Genomic DNA, 17,159 nt, shown 5'->3' on the forward strand with positions numbered 1-17,159 from the left:
TTGTGGTGGTGTATAGAGACAAAAATGTTAGAATTGTGTCGATGTCCCAATATTTATGGACCTGACTGTAGTAACTCTGCTGGGGATGATTTAATAAAAGATTTTTATTTCTCAATGTTATTTTGCATTGTTCAATCAAGAGCAGAAGTGGAGCAGAAGAGATAGACCCACTGAACTAATAAATTCATGCTGAAAATAATTAGTTTTCCGAAATAGGCACTTGTGAAATTGTATTTATTAAAGATCACACTGTACTTTTATTTTTATTTGGATCTGAGCTGCAATTTAAAGGGCATCTGTCAGCAGATTTGTACCTATAAGGCCTTATGCACACAAAGTATTTTGTTTCCGTGTCCGTTTTTTTTAGCGGATAGGATGCGGACCCATTTATTTAAATGGGTCCGCAAAAAATTCGGACAGCAGACCGTGTGCTATCCGCATTCATAGGTCCGTTCCGTACCCCCAGCAAAAACAATAGAACATGTCCTATTCTTGTCCGTTTTAGGCATTGTTACAATGGATCCGCAAAAAAAAAAAAACAGATGGCATACGGATGTCATTTGTTTTTTTGCGGACCGCAAAACACATACCGTCGTGTGCATGTAGCCTAAAACTGGCTAACCTGTAGAATGTGCGCTTGGTAGTCGAAGGCATCTGTGTTAGCCCCATGTTCATATGTGCACGAATTGCCGAGAAAAATTATATTTTAACATATCCAAATGAGCCTCTAGGAACAATGGGGGCTTTACTGTTACATCTGCAGGCTCTGCTCTCTCTGCAACTACCGTTATCTCTGCACTTTGATTCACAAAGCCAGGCATGATGAGGTTTTCACTGCTTGGTCCTGTCAATCAAAGTGCAGAGGACACTGCAGTTGCAGAGGAAGCTGAGCCTCTAGGAGTAAGGCCTCTTGCACACGACAGTATGGCTTTTTCAGTATTTTGCGGTCCGCAAAAAACGGATCTGCAGAAAATACAGATGACGTCCGTGTGCATTCTGTTTTTTGTGGAACGGAAAAGATGGCCCCTGATAGAACAGTACTATCCTTGTCCGTTATGCGGACAATAATTGACATGTTCTATCTTTGAACGGAACGCAAAAACAGAAATACAGAAACGGAAGGCATACGGAGTACCTTCCGTCTTTTTTGCGGATCCATTGAAATAAATGGTTGCGTATATGGAACGCAAAAAAAACTAAACGGAAAAAGGTTTGTGTGCAAGAGGCCTAAAGGAAACACATCTGTTGCTCCTAGAGGCTCATTTGCATATATTAAAACATCTTTTTTCTCAGCAATGTGGGCATAAATGAACATGGGACCAATACAAATTCCTTCAGCTGCCAAGAACACATGCAACAGGTCGGTCAATTTCATAGGTACAAATCTGCTGACAGATGCCCTTTAAATACCTATGCTCACTAAACAAGATTACTGAGTAACTAAACATTTCCACAACTTTGTTTAAAACTATTCTAAATGGCTTATTTTACATTTTTATAATATTTATATTTAGAATCCATACACTGCTGTATGTCAGCAGTGTACGGGTATATGGCAGGCATAGGGCCCACAGAGAAACCACTGTCCAGGCAGAGACACACCACTGCTCTTGTCTATGTGGCCACTTCACTCAGGTAAAGCCTGGCATAGGACATTATGCAGGGTCTTCTGCACTGACGTGCAATGCAGAGCTTTTAGCAGGGCAGAGGAAGGAGCTCCTGCCTGTGCCCACTAACGCCTCTAAAAACTCTGCATAGCACAGCATAAAAAAAACATAATAGGGCATTTAGAATAGTTTTAGAAAGGTTTAGTTACTCTGAACATGGAGTTTATTACTTGAACCCCTCCTGCACCAAACGTGTGACTGGGTGTTGTGCCTAATCACATGACATGTGCAGGTCACATGACCAACACCATCTTTGTAAGACACATGATGAATAATGTAACATAAATATGGGAACACTTGAATTTTACATTAATTTAGCCAAAAAAATATCTAAATCACCTCCTATTGATGACATACACAATGATGAACACTTTGAACAGTATTTTGAATGAAAATTTGTACACAGCATAGTATAATATTCAGTTATAATAAATTCAATATTGTTGTTCTATACTTTGGTGTGTGCGGAGTGGTTGCTGTCCATTCCTGGCATGTTTTCCCAGAATGTGTTTTGTACTCTGTTCCTCTGTAATTTTTTCCATTTCCAGTGATGCAGTTTTCGAGATATACTATAAAATAAATAATACAAATTTGTAGATGATGAGTAGAGATGAGCGAATTTCATGTTCTGAAATTCATTAACTCTTCTTTTGGTGGTAAAAGAAGAATTGCGTTATGGAAAAGAACTCCCCTGCATAATGGAAACCGGACGGATCCGTTTTGCAGCCCATAGACTTCTATTATGACGCAATGAATAACAGAATGCCTCTAAAGGCATCCATAACGCAATTCTGCTTTTACCACCAAACGAAGCATGTACGAATTTCAAAATATGAAATTAGCACATCTCTAATGATGAGCAAACACACAAACATATATTCATAAATTAACCAGCATTAAAGGGGTTATCCCACAAAAAGTATTTTTATGCAATGAACAGGGAATTTCCAATGAAGTATTATTGCAATATACATGCAATAAAAATACTGTCAGTGCACATGGATTTCAGCACAAAGTGGTGCAATCTGGTGCATCTAGGTTTTGAAAGAATTTCTGTGTAGCCTAATGGGAAAGGAGTGTGGCTTTGCAGGAAAGCAGGAGTACCTACGATGTGCCATTTTGCAACAAAATTACCACAATTCTAGCATAAAATTGTGTCTTAAAATAAGCCAAGGCTTGGTATAGCATTACATAAAAGTGTCAAGCCCTGCACGACATTTATCATCCAGCCTGAACCACTGTGATGATTCTGGTATCTGTCTATGTATACAACATGTACAGGCTTAGTACACCTGCCCATCAACTATCTATCTATCTATCTATCTATCTATCTATCTATCTATCTATCTATCTATCTATCTATCTATATTCTATCTATCTATCTATCTATCTATCTATCTATCTATATTCTATCTATCTATCTATCTATCTATCTATCTATATTCTATCTATCTATCTATCTATCTATCTATCTATCTATCTATCTATCTATCTATCATTCCTACTTCTAATATTATAGAAGTATATAGCTATCTCTCCCTCTCTAGACAGTGAAGAAGAAAATCGAGAAAGCATTGAATTCCATATATATCTCTGGGGCTAAATGTCAGGGACTATTTTCAATGCAAATGAGGGGGATAACAAGAGCTAATTGCATTACTTCCAGGGAGATGCAGGGGCTTAAAGGATGAGCTACTGCCCACCCACAGAAAGGGAAGAAAGTCCTCCACATAAGCAGATAAGTGAGAAAATAAGAGTATTACATTTTTGGAATAACCCTTTAAAAAAACTCTTCACTCTCTACCATTTGAAAGATACAATTGTAGTGAAAGTACCCCACTTCCTTCTGGTCCTCAGTTGTGTCATGTGGCTCACAATAAGGGACGTAGCTAAAAGGGAGGGGGGCAGAGGTCGCAGTCACTACCGGGCCCAGGAGCCTGAGGGGGCCACTTAAATTTTTACCTCAGGCAGTAGAAAGGCTAGGTGATTTCCTGCACCTGGCCACAAACACTGAGGGGGGCCCAGGCTAAACTCTTGCACCAGGGCCCATGAGCCTTTTGCTGGGTCTACAGGATGAATGAATGAATAGAAAAAACTGACTTCCTGAGTATCTATCTGTCACACAGCCGAGCACCAGAAGGGAAATGGTAACTCACAAATGCAGCCATGGGAAAAAGATTACCTTCTCACTACAAGTTACATCATGTACCTTTCTAATGGGCCAAAAAATAAACAAACATTTTGTGGGAGTGCTTCTTTAAAGAAAACTTGGGTCATTATTTAACTTTTTATTTACTAAGTTCCTGTACACATTGCAGTGTCCACATTGTACTTCATGTCTTGCCTCTACACGGAGTACATGGAGTACATTGCCTCTGGGGGGAATATTTCTGTAATATGTTCTCAAATTCGAAAAACAAACAAAATCCCAAGTGCGTAACCACATAAGCTTGTGGCAGGCCAAAGGCACCATATTTGCAACCTATGTGCATAAGGCCTGAACCTATACATGAGTAGAATAGAAATGTTATTTTTTTTTGATAGGTTACATAGAGCATTATTTTGCCTAACATTTTAAAAAATCTTTTCTATCCTGGAGCATATCTTTGTGCACTTGTAAGGCTCAGCTAGTGCAAATAAGCACAGTCACTCATTTGGTAGAGGTACATTACCAGGAGGAGGAAGGATATATGATGGTACTCTTGAAGAAAAATATTGTGACTTTGGGCACCCTTAAATGCAATGGCAGGAATGGGAGCAACGGAGCTGGGCGCAGTGCTCTTTGACTTGGGGGGAAGTTCAGGCAGCTGAGGGTTAAGGTTAGGTCGTGGGGAGGGGTCTCGGTCAGCTATTTTCCCGGGCAGTATATGAAGGGAATGGGGGGCGAAGTTTATCAGTCAGGAGCTTGTGAAGAAGCAGGAAGGTTTTTTTTAAGGTTTGGAAGGATTTTTTGCTGGGAGTTATGGAGTCTTTGGACGTTTTATTGGATGCGGTGAAGGCAGCGGCGGAGAGACATGGGGCCGATTGGTTGCAGCAGAGTCTGCAAGCTGTATTGGCGGGTCCGGTTCCCACACCGGCCGCCCCTGCTGCTAGGCCTAGGGCTAGGAGGTCTGTGCCCCCAGAGAGGCTGAGCCCTGAGGCTACCCCACGGGTGCGGCGGCGCTTAAGGAGCCCCAGCAGGGACCCTTCGGGAGGAATCCTGGTCGGCGCCGTGCACCAGCGGGAGAGGACCGGACTGTGCCCGTCGCCTCGTCCTATTCACGGCGTGGGAGGAGCTATGCAGGTGCGGCGTCTCCCCTTGTGGCCTTGTCGGACGGGGAGCGAGCCAGGCGTCGGCCCTTACCTGAGGAGCGGGCGGCGAGTCGACCACGGCGGGGAGAGGAGCGTGCGGCCCCACAGCCTTCCGGTGGGGGCCTGGATCCTGGAGTGAGGTCAGCAGTGGTGCGTGTTGCGCCGCGGCCCTTGTCGCAGGGCCGGCGGCGTTCTTCAGTGAGACTGCAGAGGAGCGGGCGGAGCACGGAAGCGACACCTGTGGCTGTCCCCGGTACTGCAGCTGGATTTGTTCAGGAGGCCGAGGTTGCTGTAGGAGCTGGACTAGGAGATGCTGCAGTACTGGACGACTGCAGTGATGGAGGTATTTCGGATGCGGCTGCCGGTTCCCCTGCCGGTGAGCCTGGACGGAGGCGGTTTACGTCGGTTGCCGGGGGCGACGAGAGACGGCGGCCGCCTGTCGGCGGGCCTGGACAGCGGGCGGAAGTGGAGGACGGCGAGGTGAGCCAGGACGACTCTGGAGCTGACGACGGGCGGATGGACGAGGATGGAGCCGGTCCGGCGGCAGCGCAGCTGAGCGGACCATCGATGGCGGGAGTGTCCGGGCGGACCGTGGCTGCTGGGCGGATACCTCAGGGCCGGTCAGGTGAGGGGCCTTCGGGTCAGCAACGGGCTCCTGATGAGCAATCGGTGGGGGGGGTGTTTTGCAGGGCCAGGGGTTGGCGCAGGAATTGCTAGAGGGGATGGTGTCGCTTTTGTCTAGGTTGGGGTCGGGTGTGCGGGAGTCACCTGCGGCGGTATGGGCTCCAGAGGTGTCCGGTGTTACGAGGTGTCAGTCTGGCGGGGTTGGCTCGAGTAGCGTTGGGGCGGATGTGGAGGCGCCGGGGACTGGGGATGTGTCGGTCGGTGTTGGGGAGAAAGGAAAAGTCGGGGACGAGGTGCGGTTGGCGGACGCAGCTAAGGGCGAGGTCTACGTCTGTTTTGAGGGGCCGCTGGGGGCTCATTTGAAGGCGGAGGTTAAAGAGAAGATCTGGAAGGACGAGTATGTGGAGATATTCTCTTTGCTTCAGTTGGAAAAGTTTAGTTTGGATAGGGTTAGGCCTGATGAGTCCAAAAAGGAGGAGGAGGAGAAGCGGCGGTATCGGTTGATACCGCGGACGTATTTGAATTGGCTGCAGGCTTTTGCCATTGGGGCAAGTGTGGTGGGAGAAAAAGCGCCGGAGCACTGTTCCGCGCTTTTCTGTTACATGGATGCCATTGGTGAGGCCTATAGGACGTATGGGGGTGTGGCATGGTTGAGGTACGACGAGCAGTTTCGTCAGCGGAAGGCGGTCCGGGCGAGTATTCGCTGGGATCACAAAGATATCAGTCTTTGGATGCGGCTTATGGCGGCTCCGAAGGTGGGGCATCAGTCCTTTCGTGGGGCAGCCGGGGGTCCCTCGGCGTCCGAACCTGGTGTTGGGCAAAAGAAGGGTTGCTGTTGGCAGTTCAATGAGGGTTATTGCAGATACCTCGCCGACTGTCGGTTCAAGCACGAGTGTTCCGGATGCGGTGGGGCGCACAGTCTGTCACGGTGTTTCAAGCGGGGGCGAGGAAAAGGAGTTGATGGGGCGCAGAAGAGGGGCGACGCCGGTGAAGGTGGAAGAGATGTTGCCGTGGTTAGAGAGGTACCCAGATTGGGCTGCAGCAGCTTTGTTGTTTGTTGGTTTCAGGGATGGTTTTCGGATCCCTTGTTTTTCGGTCAGCCCGGTTGTGGCTCCCCGTAACTTGACGTCGGCTTTGCGTAGGCCGGACGTGGTAGCGGAGAAGATTGGTAAGGAGATCGCGGCGGGGCGGGTCGCTGGCCCATTTGCGGAATCCCCGTTGTCAGGTTTGTGGGTGTCACCGTTGGGTTTGGTCCCAAAAAAGGAGGCGGGCAAGTTTAGGCTCATACACCACTTGTCGTTTCCTGAGGGTAGTTCTGTTAATGATGGTATTGCTGAGGAGCTTTGTTCGGTTTCGTATACTTCATTTGATGAGGCGGTTCGGTGGGTGCGTCGTTTTGGGAAAGGGGCTTTGTTGGCGAAGACGGATAGAGAGGCCGCTTTTCGTTTGTTACCCATTCATCCGGACAGTTTGCATTTGTTGGGGTTTAAGTGGGAAGGCAGTTTTTATGTTGATTGTTGTCTGCCGATGGGTTGTGCAATTTCATGTTCTTTGTTTGAGAAGTTTACTTCCTTTTTGGAGTGGGTGGTGAAGCAGGAGGCGGGTTGGACTTCTGTTTTACATTATCTTGACGACTTTTTGTTTCTGGGACCTGCTGGGTCGCGAGTTTGCTCGGTGTTACTTCACACGATGGAGAGCATAGCTGGTCGTTTGGGTGTCCCGTTGGCACCGGAAAAGACGGAGGGCCCGGCGACGTCTGTTAAATTTTTGGGTATAGTGATAGATAGTGTGGCCATGGAGTGTCGGTTGCCGGAGGAGAAGGTGGCGGACTTGTGTGAGGATATTGCCTTTTTAAGGAGGGCGAAAAAGGTGCAGTTGCAGCGTGTGCAGTCGGTTCTAGGGAAGTTGAATTTTGCATGCAGAATTCTGCCAATGGGCCGGGTGTTCTGCAGGCGCTTGGCCATGGCGACGGCTGGGGTGCGGAGGCCCTTCCATTTTTTGCGGTTATCATCTGAGGTTCGAGATGACCTGTTGGTGTGGGAGCGTTTTCTGGAGGAATTTAATGGGCGTTCGGTGTGGATGGAGGCGCCTGTGTCCAGTTTTGATTTGGAATTGTGTACGGATGCGTCGGGGTCTTGTGGTTATGGGGCCTTTTGCCGGGGGCAGTGGAGCGCTGGTGCCTGGCCGGAGGTTTGGGTGGAGGCAGGTTTTTTGAAGAATCTGGTTTTGTTGGAATTGTTTCCGATCATTTTGTCTGTTGAGTTGTGGGGGGACGTGCTCAGGAATAAAAGAGTGAGTTTTTGCTGTGACAACATGGGGGTGGTTCAGGCGATTAACAGTCAGTCTGCTAATTCGCCCCCGGTGTTGCGCTTGCTTCGCCATTTAGTGCTTAGTGGCTTGCGGTTGAATGCCTGTTTTGTGGCTGTGCATGTTCCGGGTGTTGATAACGACATTGCTGATTCATTTTCTCGCTTTCAGTGGGATCGTTTTCGCGGGCTGGTGCCGGATGCGGACGAGACGGGTCTATCATGTCCTCAGTGGCTCTGGAACGTGGCCTTGGGGTCTCCTCTGAGTTGATTCGCCGGTCCGTGAGTAGGAGTACGTGGTTGGCGTATTCTTTGGTGTGGTCCCAGTGGGAGCAGTTGTTGGATCAGGTGGGGGGTTGTGAGGTAGTGGAGGATTTTCAGATGTTGTTGGTATATTTTATAGGTTTGTCTTATAGTTCGGGGGTGTCTGTTTCGGTGGTTTCCAAGCGAGTGGCGGCCGTCAATTTTTGGTTGCGGTTGCGGGGTCTCATGGATGTGTCTAACTGCTTTCTGGTTAGGCAAGCTTTGAAGGGTTATAGGCGTAGTGCCGCGCGGCCAGACACACGTAGGCCGGTTTCGTGGGCAGTGTTGCAGTCGTTGTGGGAGATGGTTGGTGTGGTGTGTTTGACGCCTTATGAGGTTTGTTTGTTTAGGGCTGCTTTTTCCTTGGCCTTTTTCGGGGCATTCAGGGTGTCGGAACTGGTGTCGGGAAATCGGTTGTGTGGGGGAGGTTTGTTGAGGCAGGATGTGTGTTTTTCTGGGGGAGGTTTGCGTTGCGTATTGCGTAGGTCTAAGACGGATCAGGAGGGCAAAGGGGTGGTTATTATATTGTGCCCTTTGGTTGGGTCGGTCTTGTGCCCGGTCAGGTGTATGGAGGAGTTGTTGGTGGTTAGGCCGGATGAGGTGGGTTCGTTGTTGATGCATGCAGATGGGTCGGCATTGTCAAGGTATCAGTTTGTTGCAGTTTTTCGGAAGTGTTTGTTCGCAGCGGGTTACCCGGCTCAGGATTTTGCGTTCCATTCTTTTAGGATTGGGGCGGCAACGGAGGCGGCCAGATGGGGCCTGGGGGAGGAGGCCATTAAACGTATTGGCCGGTGGGAATCTAGGTGTTATCAGTCGTATGTTCGTACTCACATGTTGTGAGTGCCAAGGGGATCAATGTTCGGTTGTCTATACAGTATTTTATTACGCTGATTGGTGAGTTAGGTTTTAACTTTATGTGTTTACAGGGTCGGCTTGTATGGCTTGGATCTTCGGACACTCCTACATGTACTGGGGAGCATTGCGGGCGGACGTGCGGAGAAACGGACGGCAGTTGGGGTTCGACCCGGCTGACATGCAAGTGCGCTGGATCGGCATACGGGGCCTGTTGTGGGGTAGGGTGCTCCCGGAATTTCATGCTTCAGTTTCGTTAGATAGGTCACCTGATATTGTTGTGTTGCACGTTGGGGGGAATGACCTGGGTGTTCGCAGTACTAGGGAGGTGATTCGTGATATGAAGCTGGATCTTTTGCGTTTGTGGTCGGATGTTCCGGGTGTGTTGGTGGTTTGGTCCGAGGTTGTGGCTCGGAGAGCCTGGCGTTTTGCGAGGTCGGTTGACCGGCTTAATAAGGCCCGGGCTAAACTTAATAGGGAGGTTGGACGTTTTGTGAGGCGCCATGGTGGAATTGTGGTGCGGCACCGGGAGCTGGAGGTGGCATCGCCTCAGTTCCTTAGGTCTGATGGTGTTCACCTGAATGAGGTGGGTATTGACATGTGGGCCTTAGGGATTCAGGAAGGTCTGGAGACGGCTTTTCGGGTGTGGCAGTACTCCCATAGGTGAGGTTTCTCCTATGGTCGTTCGTGGCGTGGTAATGGAGGGTCCTGGAAGGCAATGATAGGTTTAAGAGGTGCATGCCAAGGTGGAGTGTGCATCTCAGGAGGTTCGGTAAGCTTGTGCATGGGGCTCCTGTGGGCAGATGGGCCTACAGGGGAGACTAATTACAGTTGGAGTATTCGGTGCTCTCGGGTCGGTGACCGCGGCCGAGGGTAAGGCGATATTACATGTGGAGGTGAATGGTGGAGAACACAGCTTACCTGTTGCCTTCTAGGATCCTATTCAATGGTTCAGATGTTATGATAATTGTTATGGTAATTGATATGTTATGCGTGTTATTACGTATTTTCTGTGAAGTTATAATTAATGTTGTTGAATAAATTGGCCGAGAAGGCTCTTTTCCCAAGAAGATGTCTCTGTGTGTTAATTGGGGAACAGGAAGGGGCGGTAAGGTAGATGGGTGGTTTATTGCCTGGGTATCTTCCATCCTTTAAGTCACAGTTCTGCTCATGCAGCATGAACGGCACAGATGTGTGAAACAGTGTGAAAGGCATCACACCAGCAGATTCTTAGCAGGACACTCAATCTCACGGCCACAATAACTGTCTCTCACAGGGGTCTGTACCTGTATCTGCAACTTCTGCCTTGACACATTGCCTGACTGTCAGGAAATGAGCCCCTGCATACTCTAAATACCAGTCTCGGCCCACATGGGTCATATGATATGACGACACATCAGCAGCTCCATAATCGACAATGGACCTGGCACCTACACCACTCTTGTCAATTATGGCAGCAGAGGCTGACACTCCCCAGAGCAATATTGCTCAGGCACATACAACACCCATTACTACTCTCTTCCAAACAATACATGGACGTATATGTCTAACCGCCACACTAGAGGCGCAGGTTAAAACCAGCTCCAAAAGATCTGCTGCAGGGACACCATTGTCCAACACATATTAGTATATTGACTTACTTGTTTTCTCATACAAAGCTATATCATTTCGTCTGTGTAAAAGTGAAGATCTCTGATTGTCCATGAGTGTAACACAAAATTGATTTTTTGTGCTATACAAAAATGACCTGAAAGAAATATTACATTTATTTAACTAAAATTTTATAACGGGAAATAACAGAAATGTAAATAGTTGAATTAAGCAAGAATCTGGCTGAATCCGACTGCATAGAGGACAAACAGAATCATTATCTATCACAGAGCAAACACAATTGGCCAATAACCATAACTGATCCAAACTAAATATCTTTTCCTGGAAAAACTATAATAATAAAACTTTTAACAATCTAAGTTTAAATATGGTTTATGCATACATAAGACAAGTAACTACTATATTGGTCAACATGTTTAACCCCTTAAGGCAACGCTCCAGTTCAAGAAAAAAATTCACTAGGGAATGAATTGAACACTTACCTGGTGCCCTCCATTTCATCTTTTTAGTTGCTGATACAAAAATTCCCTGACTCCTTTTCTGCCATCCAAGATAGTCGAACTGCTTCTCAGACTGCCTGATGCATAATGTGCATTTGGTAGTCCAAGACATCTGTTATTGCCTTTGGATTGGTCAAGAGCAGGTTTGAACAAGTAGGAAGTGTCTTGAGCTATCAAGACTGTCTTATCAGTGTGGTCACATTGGATAGTAAAAAGTGAGAACAGGAATTTGTGGATCTGCAGTTAGAAAGATGGAAAGGATGGCACCAGATAAGTGATCTTTCTGTTTCTCAGTTAATGTGAATTTTTTCATTGACCCGGAAGGTCGCATTACGGATGTGGTCCATCTGTTTCATGTTTTTCATCTGTGCATTTCAAAAGTCATAATGTTTTTAGTTTTGTGTCAACATAGTCATATGAAACCTTGAGTTATATTTTATAATGCTATTTTGGGGTACATCTAATCTATTGTACGACTTTTATGATTTTTTTGCATTGATGGAGTGAAAAAACACAGCAATTTTGCTTTGCCTTTAGATTTTTTTAGTATATAAGCAACCTTTTAAATTCTATGATTTTATGTATCAGTACATAATAAAAGAAACATCTGGTAGAAGGTCTTAAAATTAGGAAAATACACTCTCAGATTAACAGCACATGACTAATCACACTACGACATTATTTATTTAACAAAAACTAGACCAAGATGAAGAAGCTCTCTGTAAAACGTTAAGTAAATCATTACTGCTTCCATAGGAATTAAGAAGGTATGTGACATCTAGGTACTGTTAATCAAATGCCCTTGATTAAGTGATCATCAGTAAGGGCTCATGCACACAACAGTATTTTGCGTTCAGTATACTGGCCGTTTTTTGAGTTCAGTATGCGGTACATATACTGAACCATTCATTTCAATGGTTCAGAAAAAAAAAACTGAAGTGTCTCCGTGTGCATTCCATTTCAGTATTTCCATATTTCCGTACCGTGAAAAGATAGAACATATCCTATTCTTGTCTGCAATCACGGTGCTTGACTTCATTCAAGTCAATGGGTCCGCAAAAAAAACGGAACACATACGGAAATGCATCCGTATGTCTTCCGTATCCGTTCCGTTTTGCGGAACCATCTATTGAAAATGTTATGCCCAGACCAATTTTTTCTATGTAATTACTGTATAATGTATATGGCATATGGAAAAACGGAACGGAAAAACGGAAAGGAAACGGAAACACAATGGAAACAAAAAATGGAACAACGGATCCGTAAAAAACGGACCGCAAAACACAAAAAAAGCCATACGGTCATGTGCATGAGCCCTAAGTGTGACCACCTCTTTAATAGACATGTGTTAAAACAATGACAATAAGGAAAGACATCAGCACAGAGAAGCAGTTGTTGCTGCCCATCAATCTAGGAAGGGCTATACAGCCATTTCCAATTTGAAGTCTGTCATTCTACAGAAAGATTATTCACAAATGGAAACATTTTCAAGTAAATTGACAATCTACCCAGGATTGGACGTCCCAGCACACTCACTCCAAGGTCAGATTGTACAATGCTCAGAGAAAAAGCCAAAAACCCAAGAGCTACATGTAAACAGGGCCATAGACATAAGTCTTTTGTCAACAAAACCCACTGAGAAGTGAATGTGGCTAAGTTGCGATAACAAGCAAAGTCGCTATAGAATAGTGTCGCTGTGCTTGATGAGGACCCCCACCAATTAAATATCACCTCTATGGAGAATATGTCATCAGTTCAAAAAGCTCAGATAACCCCTTCAAGGGCTCATGTACAAATACTGTAACATGGTTATAAGGGAAAATAATAGCATTCTTTAATACAGAATGCTTAGTAGGTGGTCAATTGAGGGTTAAAAAATAAAAAATAATTAACTCACATTCTCCTCTTGATCACGTAGCTGCCGGTCTCTTCTTACTTCTTTAATCATGAGCTGTCGGCTAAAGGACCTGTGGTGACGTCAGATCACATGGTCCAATCACATGGTCCATCACCATGGTATTGGACCATGTGATGTGAGGTCACCACAGGTCCTTTAGCTGGTAGCTCATGATTAAAGAAGTAAGAAGAGACCGGCAGCTACGCGATCAAAGAGGAGAAGGTGAGTTAATTATTTTTTATTTTTTAACCCTCAATTGACCACCTACTAAGCATTCTGTATTAAAGAATGGTATTATTTTCCCTTATAACCATGTTATAAGGGAAAATAATACAGTGAATAGACTGTCATCTTAGCAACCATGCGTGAAAATCACACCGCATCCGCTCTTGATTGCGGATGCTTGCGATTTTCACGCAGCCCCATTCACTTCCATGGGGCCTGCGTTGCGTGGAAAACGCACAATATAGAGCATGCTGCGATTTTCACTCAACGCATAAGTGATGCGTGAAAATCACAGCACATGTGCACAGCCCTATAGAAATGAATGGGTCCAGATTCAGTGCGGGTGCAATGCGTTCACCTCCCGCATTGCACCCACGCGGAAATCTCGCCCGTGTGAACTCAGCCTAAGACCTTTGAGTAGCTGTGTGGTAAATTATGTAATATTATAGTTGCCTATGCCAAAATTCATACCAGAAGCACACTTAATGTGAATATTTAAAATACTGTATGTCCCAGATAGTTTAGTAAATGTAAGGTTATAGCAGGGTGATAGCACAAGCATGTATATTCTTACAAAATGTTTTTTTCCATCAATGTTCCCATTTGATAAAACTATTTTCTTATTTTTAATAAATGATAAAGCTGAAATATTTAAAGATTAGTTTCACATGGCCTCTCTGTGGTCCATGAATCAGTATAGATACACGTCCTTGTTCATAATTTAATTTCATGTACAACTTACCTACAAGTAAACTTCTGTTCTGCGTCACACATCTTGGCACATTCCAAATCATTGGCTGTAGTGTAAAACGTTCTTTGTCTACCCACCATCCATGCTCCTTCGGTTTTTACATAGGCTTCAAGTTCATCACTCAAAACTAACAAAGAAAAATAGTTTATTCCAGATTTCTGGGCCAGTGAAGATTCCAGCATTAGGGTGACTCTAGGGTCAGGGAGCACATATACAGTAACCTCCATATTCAGCACATTCTAAAAAAAGACCCCAGTGAGGAGGTTCAAGCGTAAATGCACAATATACAATATGCACAATACAGTACAGTCCCTCAAGTTACAATATTAAATGGTTCCACGATGACCATTGTATGTTGAAACCATTGTAAGTTGAGTAATCAGTTCCAAAGCCCCAAAATGTCATCCAAGATAATATGAAATGAAGATTTAAGAAAAATAAGCAGATAACTAAGACAGATAAAACAAGTCTGTACATATAACAGTCAGGAATAGCTGATAACTAGCAAGTAATACAGTTATTTTACCAGAGAAATGGTTGGATCTGAGTCTGAGACATTGTATGTTGAGTCTGGTTTCAACTTACAATGGGTCAGAAAAGATCATTGTATGTTGAAAATATTGTATCCTGAGGCCATTGTATCTTGAGAGATCATTGTATAGCTCTTGGACAAAAAAAAGTTGCTCACCCCTAGTGGAGGATAAACAATATACTCTAAGGTTTAACCATGGTAGTTCTAACACCAAATTAAATAAATTATGATTTGTAGATATGAATTAAACATGTTGTCTTATCTATATCACAGAGACAGCAAACCCCATTATGGTAGATTTGATATGACTAAAGGGACCGTTACACAGGAAGAGAATAGCACAGATTATAGCTAACGACGAGCATTCATAGTAACGCTTGTTAGCGATGATCGGACGGTGTGAATGTACTAGTTCATCAGGTAATCCGATCGTTTGTGCGCACGCAAAAATGATTGTCTCCTGGAAGCAGATCACACAGTGACAAAAACTAGTAGTTATGGGGAATAGCAATTGCATTAGCGATCGCTCCTCCCTATATTCTGGAGGAAATCGCTGTGTGTGAATGCAGCGGTCTCGTCCGTTAGCGATCAGCAGATTGTTGGGAAGGAACCCTTTCTTCCCAACAATCTGCTGTAATATCGTCCCATGTAAAGGGACCTTAAGTATTACATAGTCAACCATTAATTGAATGGGATCTGTGTAATAGTTAATGCAGGGAATGAGTGGCAGCATGCAGCTTTTACAGGGGGCGACAGAAACTGGGCCCGGATCAACCAATTAAATTGAGACAAGGCATGCAAATTTTATTGTGACACAAGGATAAAGAAAGATTTCTACTGCATGCAATGTTTGTATAATACCACACTCATATGGTTAATGTTTATACCTGGCTTTGTAAATTGTGTTGCAAACAACAGATCATTATTAAAGTTTTTTTAGGATTTTTATATTGATGGCCTATGTACAGGATAAACCATCAACAAGAGATTGGTGGAGGTCAGACACCCAGCACCTCTTCCATCAGCTGTTCTGTAGTGACTCCAGCTCAGGGAAGACACTCTTCCATCCAATATGTAGTCAACGAAGATGGTAACTGCAGTGCTGCCCCCATTCACTGCAGTGACCAGCTCCATCCCAATGGCGGATTACAACAGGGGCATTTGGATCAGCAGCCCCGGGTCCGACATCTCTGTGGGGCTCAACACCACCCCAAATACCCACATTGAAGTACACAGAGTTGCAGTGTTCCCCTAAGCTGCGTGGCCACACAGCTTCTATTCCTGGCTATTCAATAACCAGCTCAGAAGTGCTCTGCATGTCTGCTGTTCTCTGCATTCCCTGCCTCCTCCCTCTTGCCGCGCTGCTGTGTCCTCGCCAAAACCGGAGGTGGTCAGAGAAGCGGCAAGAAGGAAGAGTGCAGATACCATATAATGTACATTATCTGTGTCACGATCGCTATCCCAGCAGCAGTCGTGTCGCACCAGATGGAGGGGAAGGGGGATCCTTATCTATGGATGGGAAATAGAATGGCCACCCCTGACTAACCCTAAGCTGGCACCTGTCTGCCCTGATACCCTAGACGGGGTGTGAACCCGTGCGGCGAGCAGGATGCCTAAACCCTCAGTCACCCTAACAAGACTAGACTGGGGAAAGGCCGATGGGAGCACTAGTCACCATCACTCACATCTAGGAGAACAACAGGGGAAGACAGCAACAAACAAACAATAAACAGCAGAGATAGACTTATCCAGTCAAGAGCAGAGAAGGCGATCCCAAACACGACAGTCCACGCCGGACAAGAGCTCCACAGCAACACTGTCAAACGATCTCCTTCAAAGGTCAGAATAGCACTGGAAGTAACGACTATATCTGGCAATGACTGCAAGTGAAACTGAAAATAATATAGTATCTGGGAGTGGCAGACAGGACTCACCTGAGAAGGATGCCTACAAACTCCCAGTCAGGACAAAAAGGTTCACAAGGCAAAACCCGGATGACATACCCTGAACCACGGAGCAAACTCACAAGCTATCGCGAGTAGCAAGTCGCTGCAACCTTCTCCTCCCAGACCTGTCTGGATTAGTCACAGTCGTGACAATCTGTACTCAAAAATGTATCACTGTGTAATCTGTGGTGTTACATAGGACTGCAGGTAACATCTACTACATTATCTATACTCAGAGAATTATCACTGTGCGATCTGTGGTGTTACTGTACATAGGACTGCAAGTAAGGCTACTTTCACACTGGCGTTTTGGCTTTCCATTTCAGTGATCTCACAAGCGGTCCAAAACAGATCAGTTTTGCCCTAATGCATTCTGAATGGAAAAGGATCCGCTCAGAATGCATCAGTTTGCCTCCCTTCCATCTCCATTCCACTTTGGAGGCGGACACCAAAACGTTGCATGCAGCGTTTTGTTGTCTGTCTGATGGAACTGAGCCAAACGGAACCGTTCTGCCACACCAATGTAAGTCAATGGGGACCGATCCGTTTTCTATGACACAATAGAAAACGGATCCATCCTCCATTGACTTTCAATGGTGTCCAAAACAGATCCGTCATGGCTATGTTAAAGATAATACAAACGGATCCGTTCTG

At 45.4% G+C, this 17,159-nt stretch overlaps 1 protein-coding gene across 1 annotated transcript in view; it reads right to left on the reverse strand.

Annotated features, from left to right (window-relative positions):
* PLG (plasminogen) overlaps positions 1-17,159 on the reverse strand; it is a 178,889-nt gene that overhangs the window by 131,145 nt on the left and 30,585 nt on the right. The window contains exons 2-4 of the mRNA XM_040429283.1: positions 14,019-14,154; positions 10,684-10,790; positions 2,122-2,236 (exon numbers count right to left, since the gene is read on the reverse strand). Of these exons, the coding sequence (XP_040285217.1) occupies positions 2,122-2,236; positions 10,684-10,790; positions 14,019-14,154 (358 nt within the window). The remainder of the gene's footprint in view (positions 1-2,121; positions 2,237-10,683; positions 10,791-14,018; positions 14,155-17,159) is intronic.

This window comes from Bufo bufo, chromosome 4, assembly GCF_905171765.1.
Source record: "Bufo bufo chromosome 4, aBufBuf1.1, whole genome shotgun sequence".
Classification (NCBI taxonomy): Eukaryota; Metazoa; Chordata; class Amphibia; order Anura; family Bufonidae; genus Bufo; species Bufo bufo.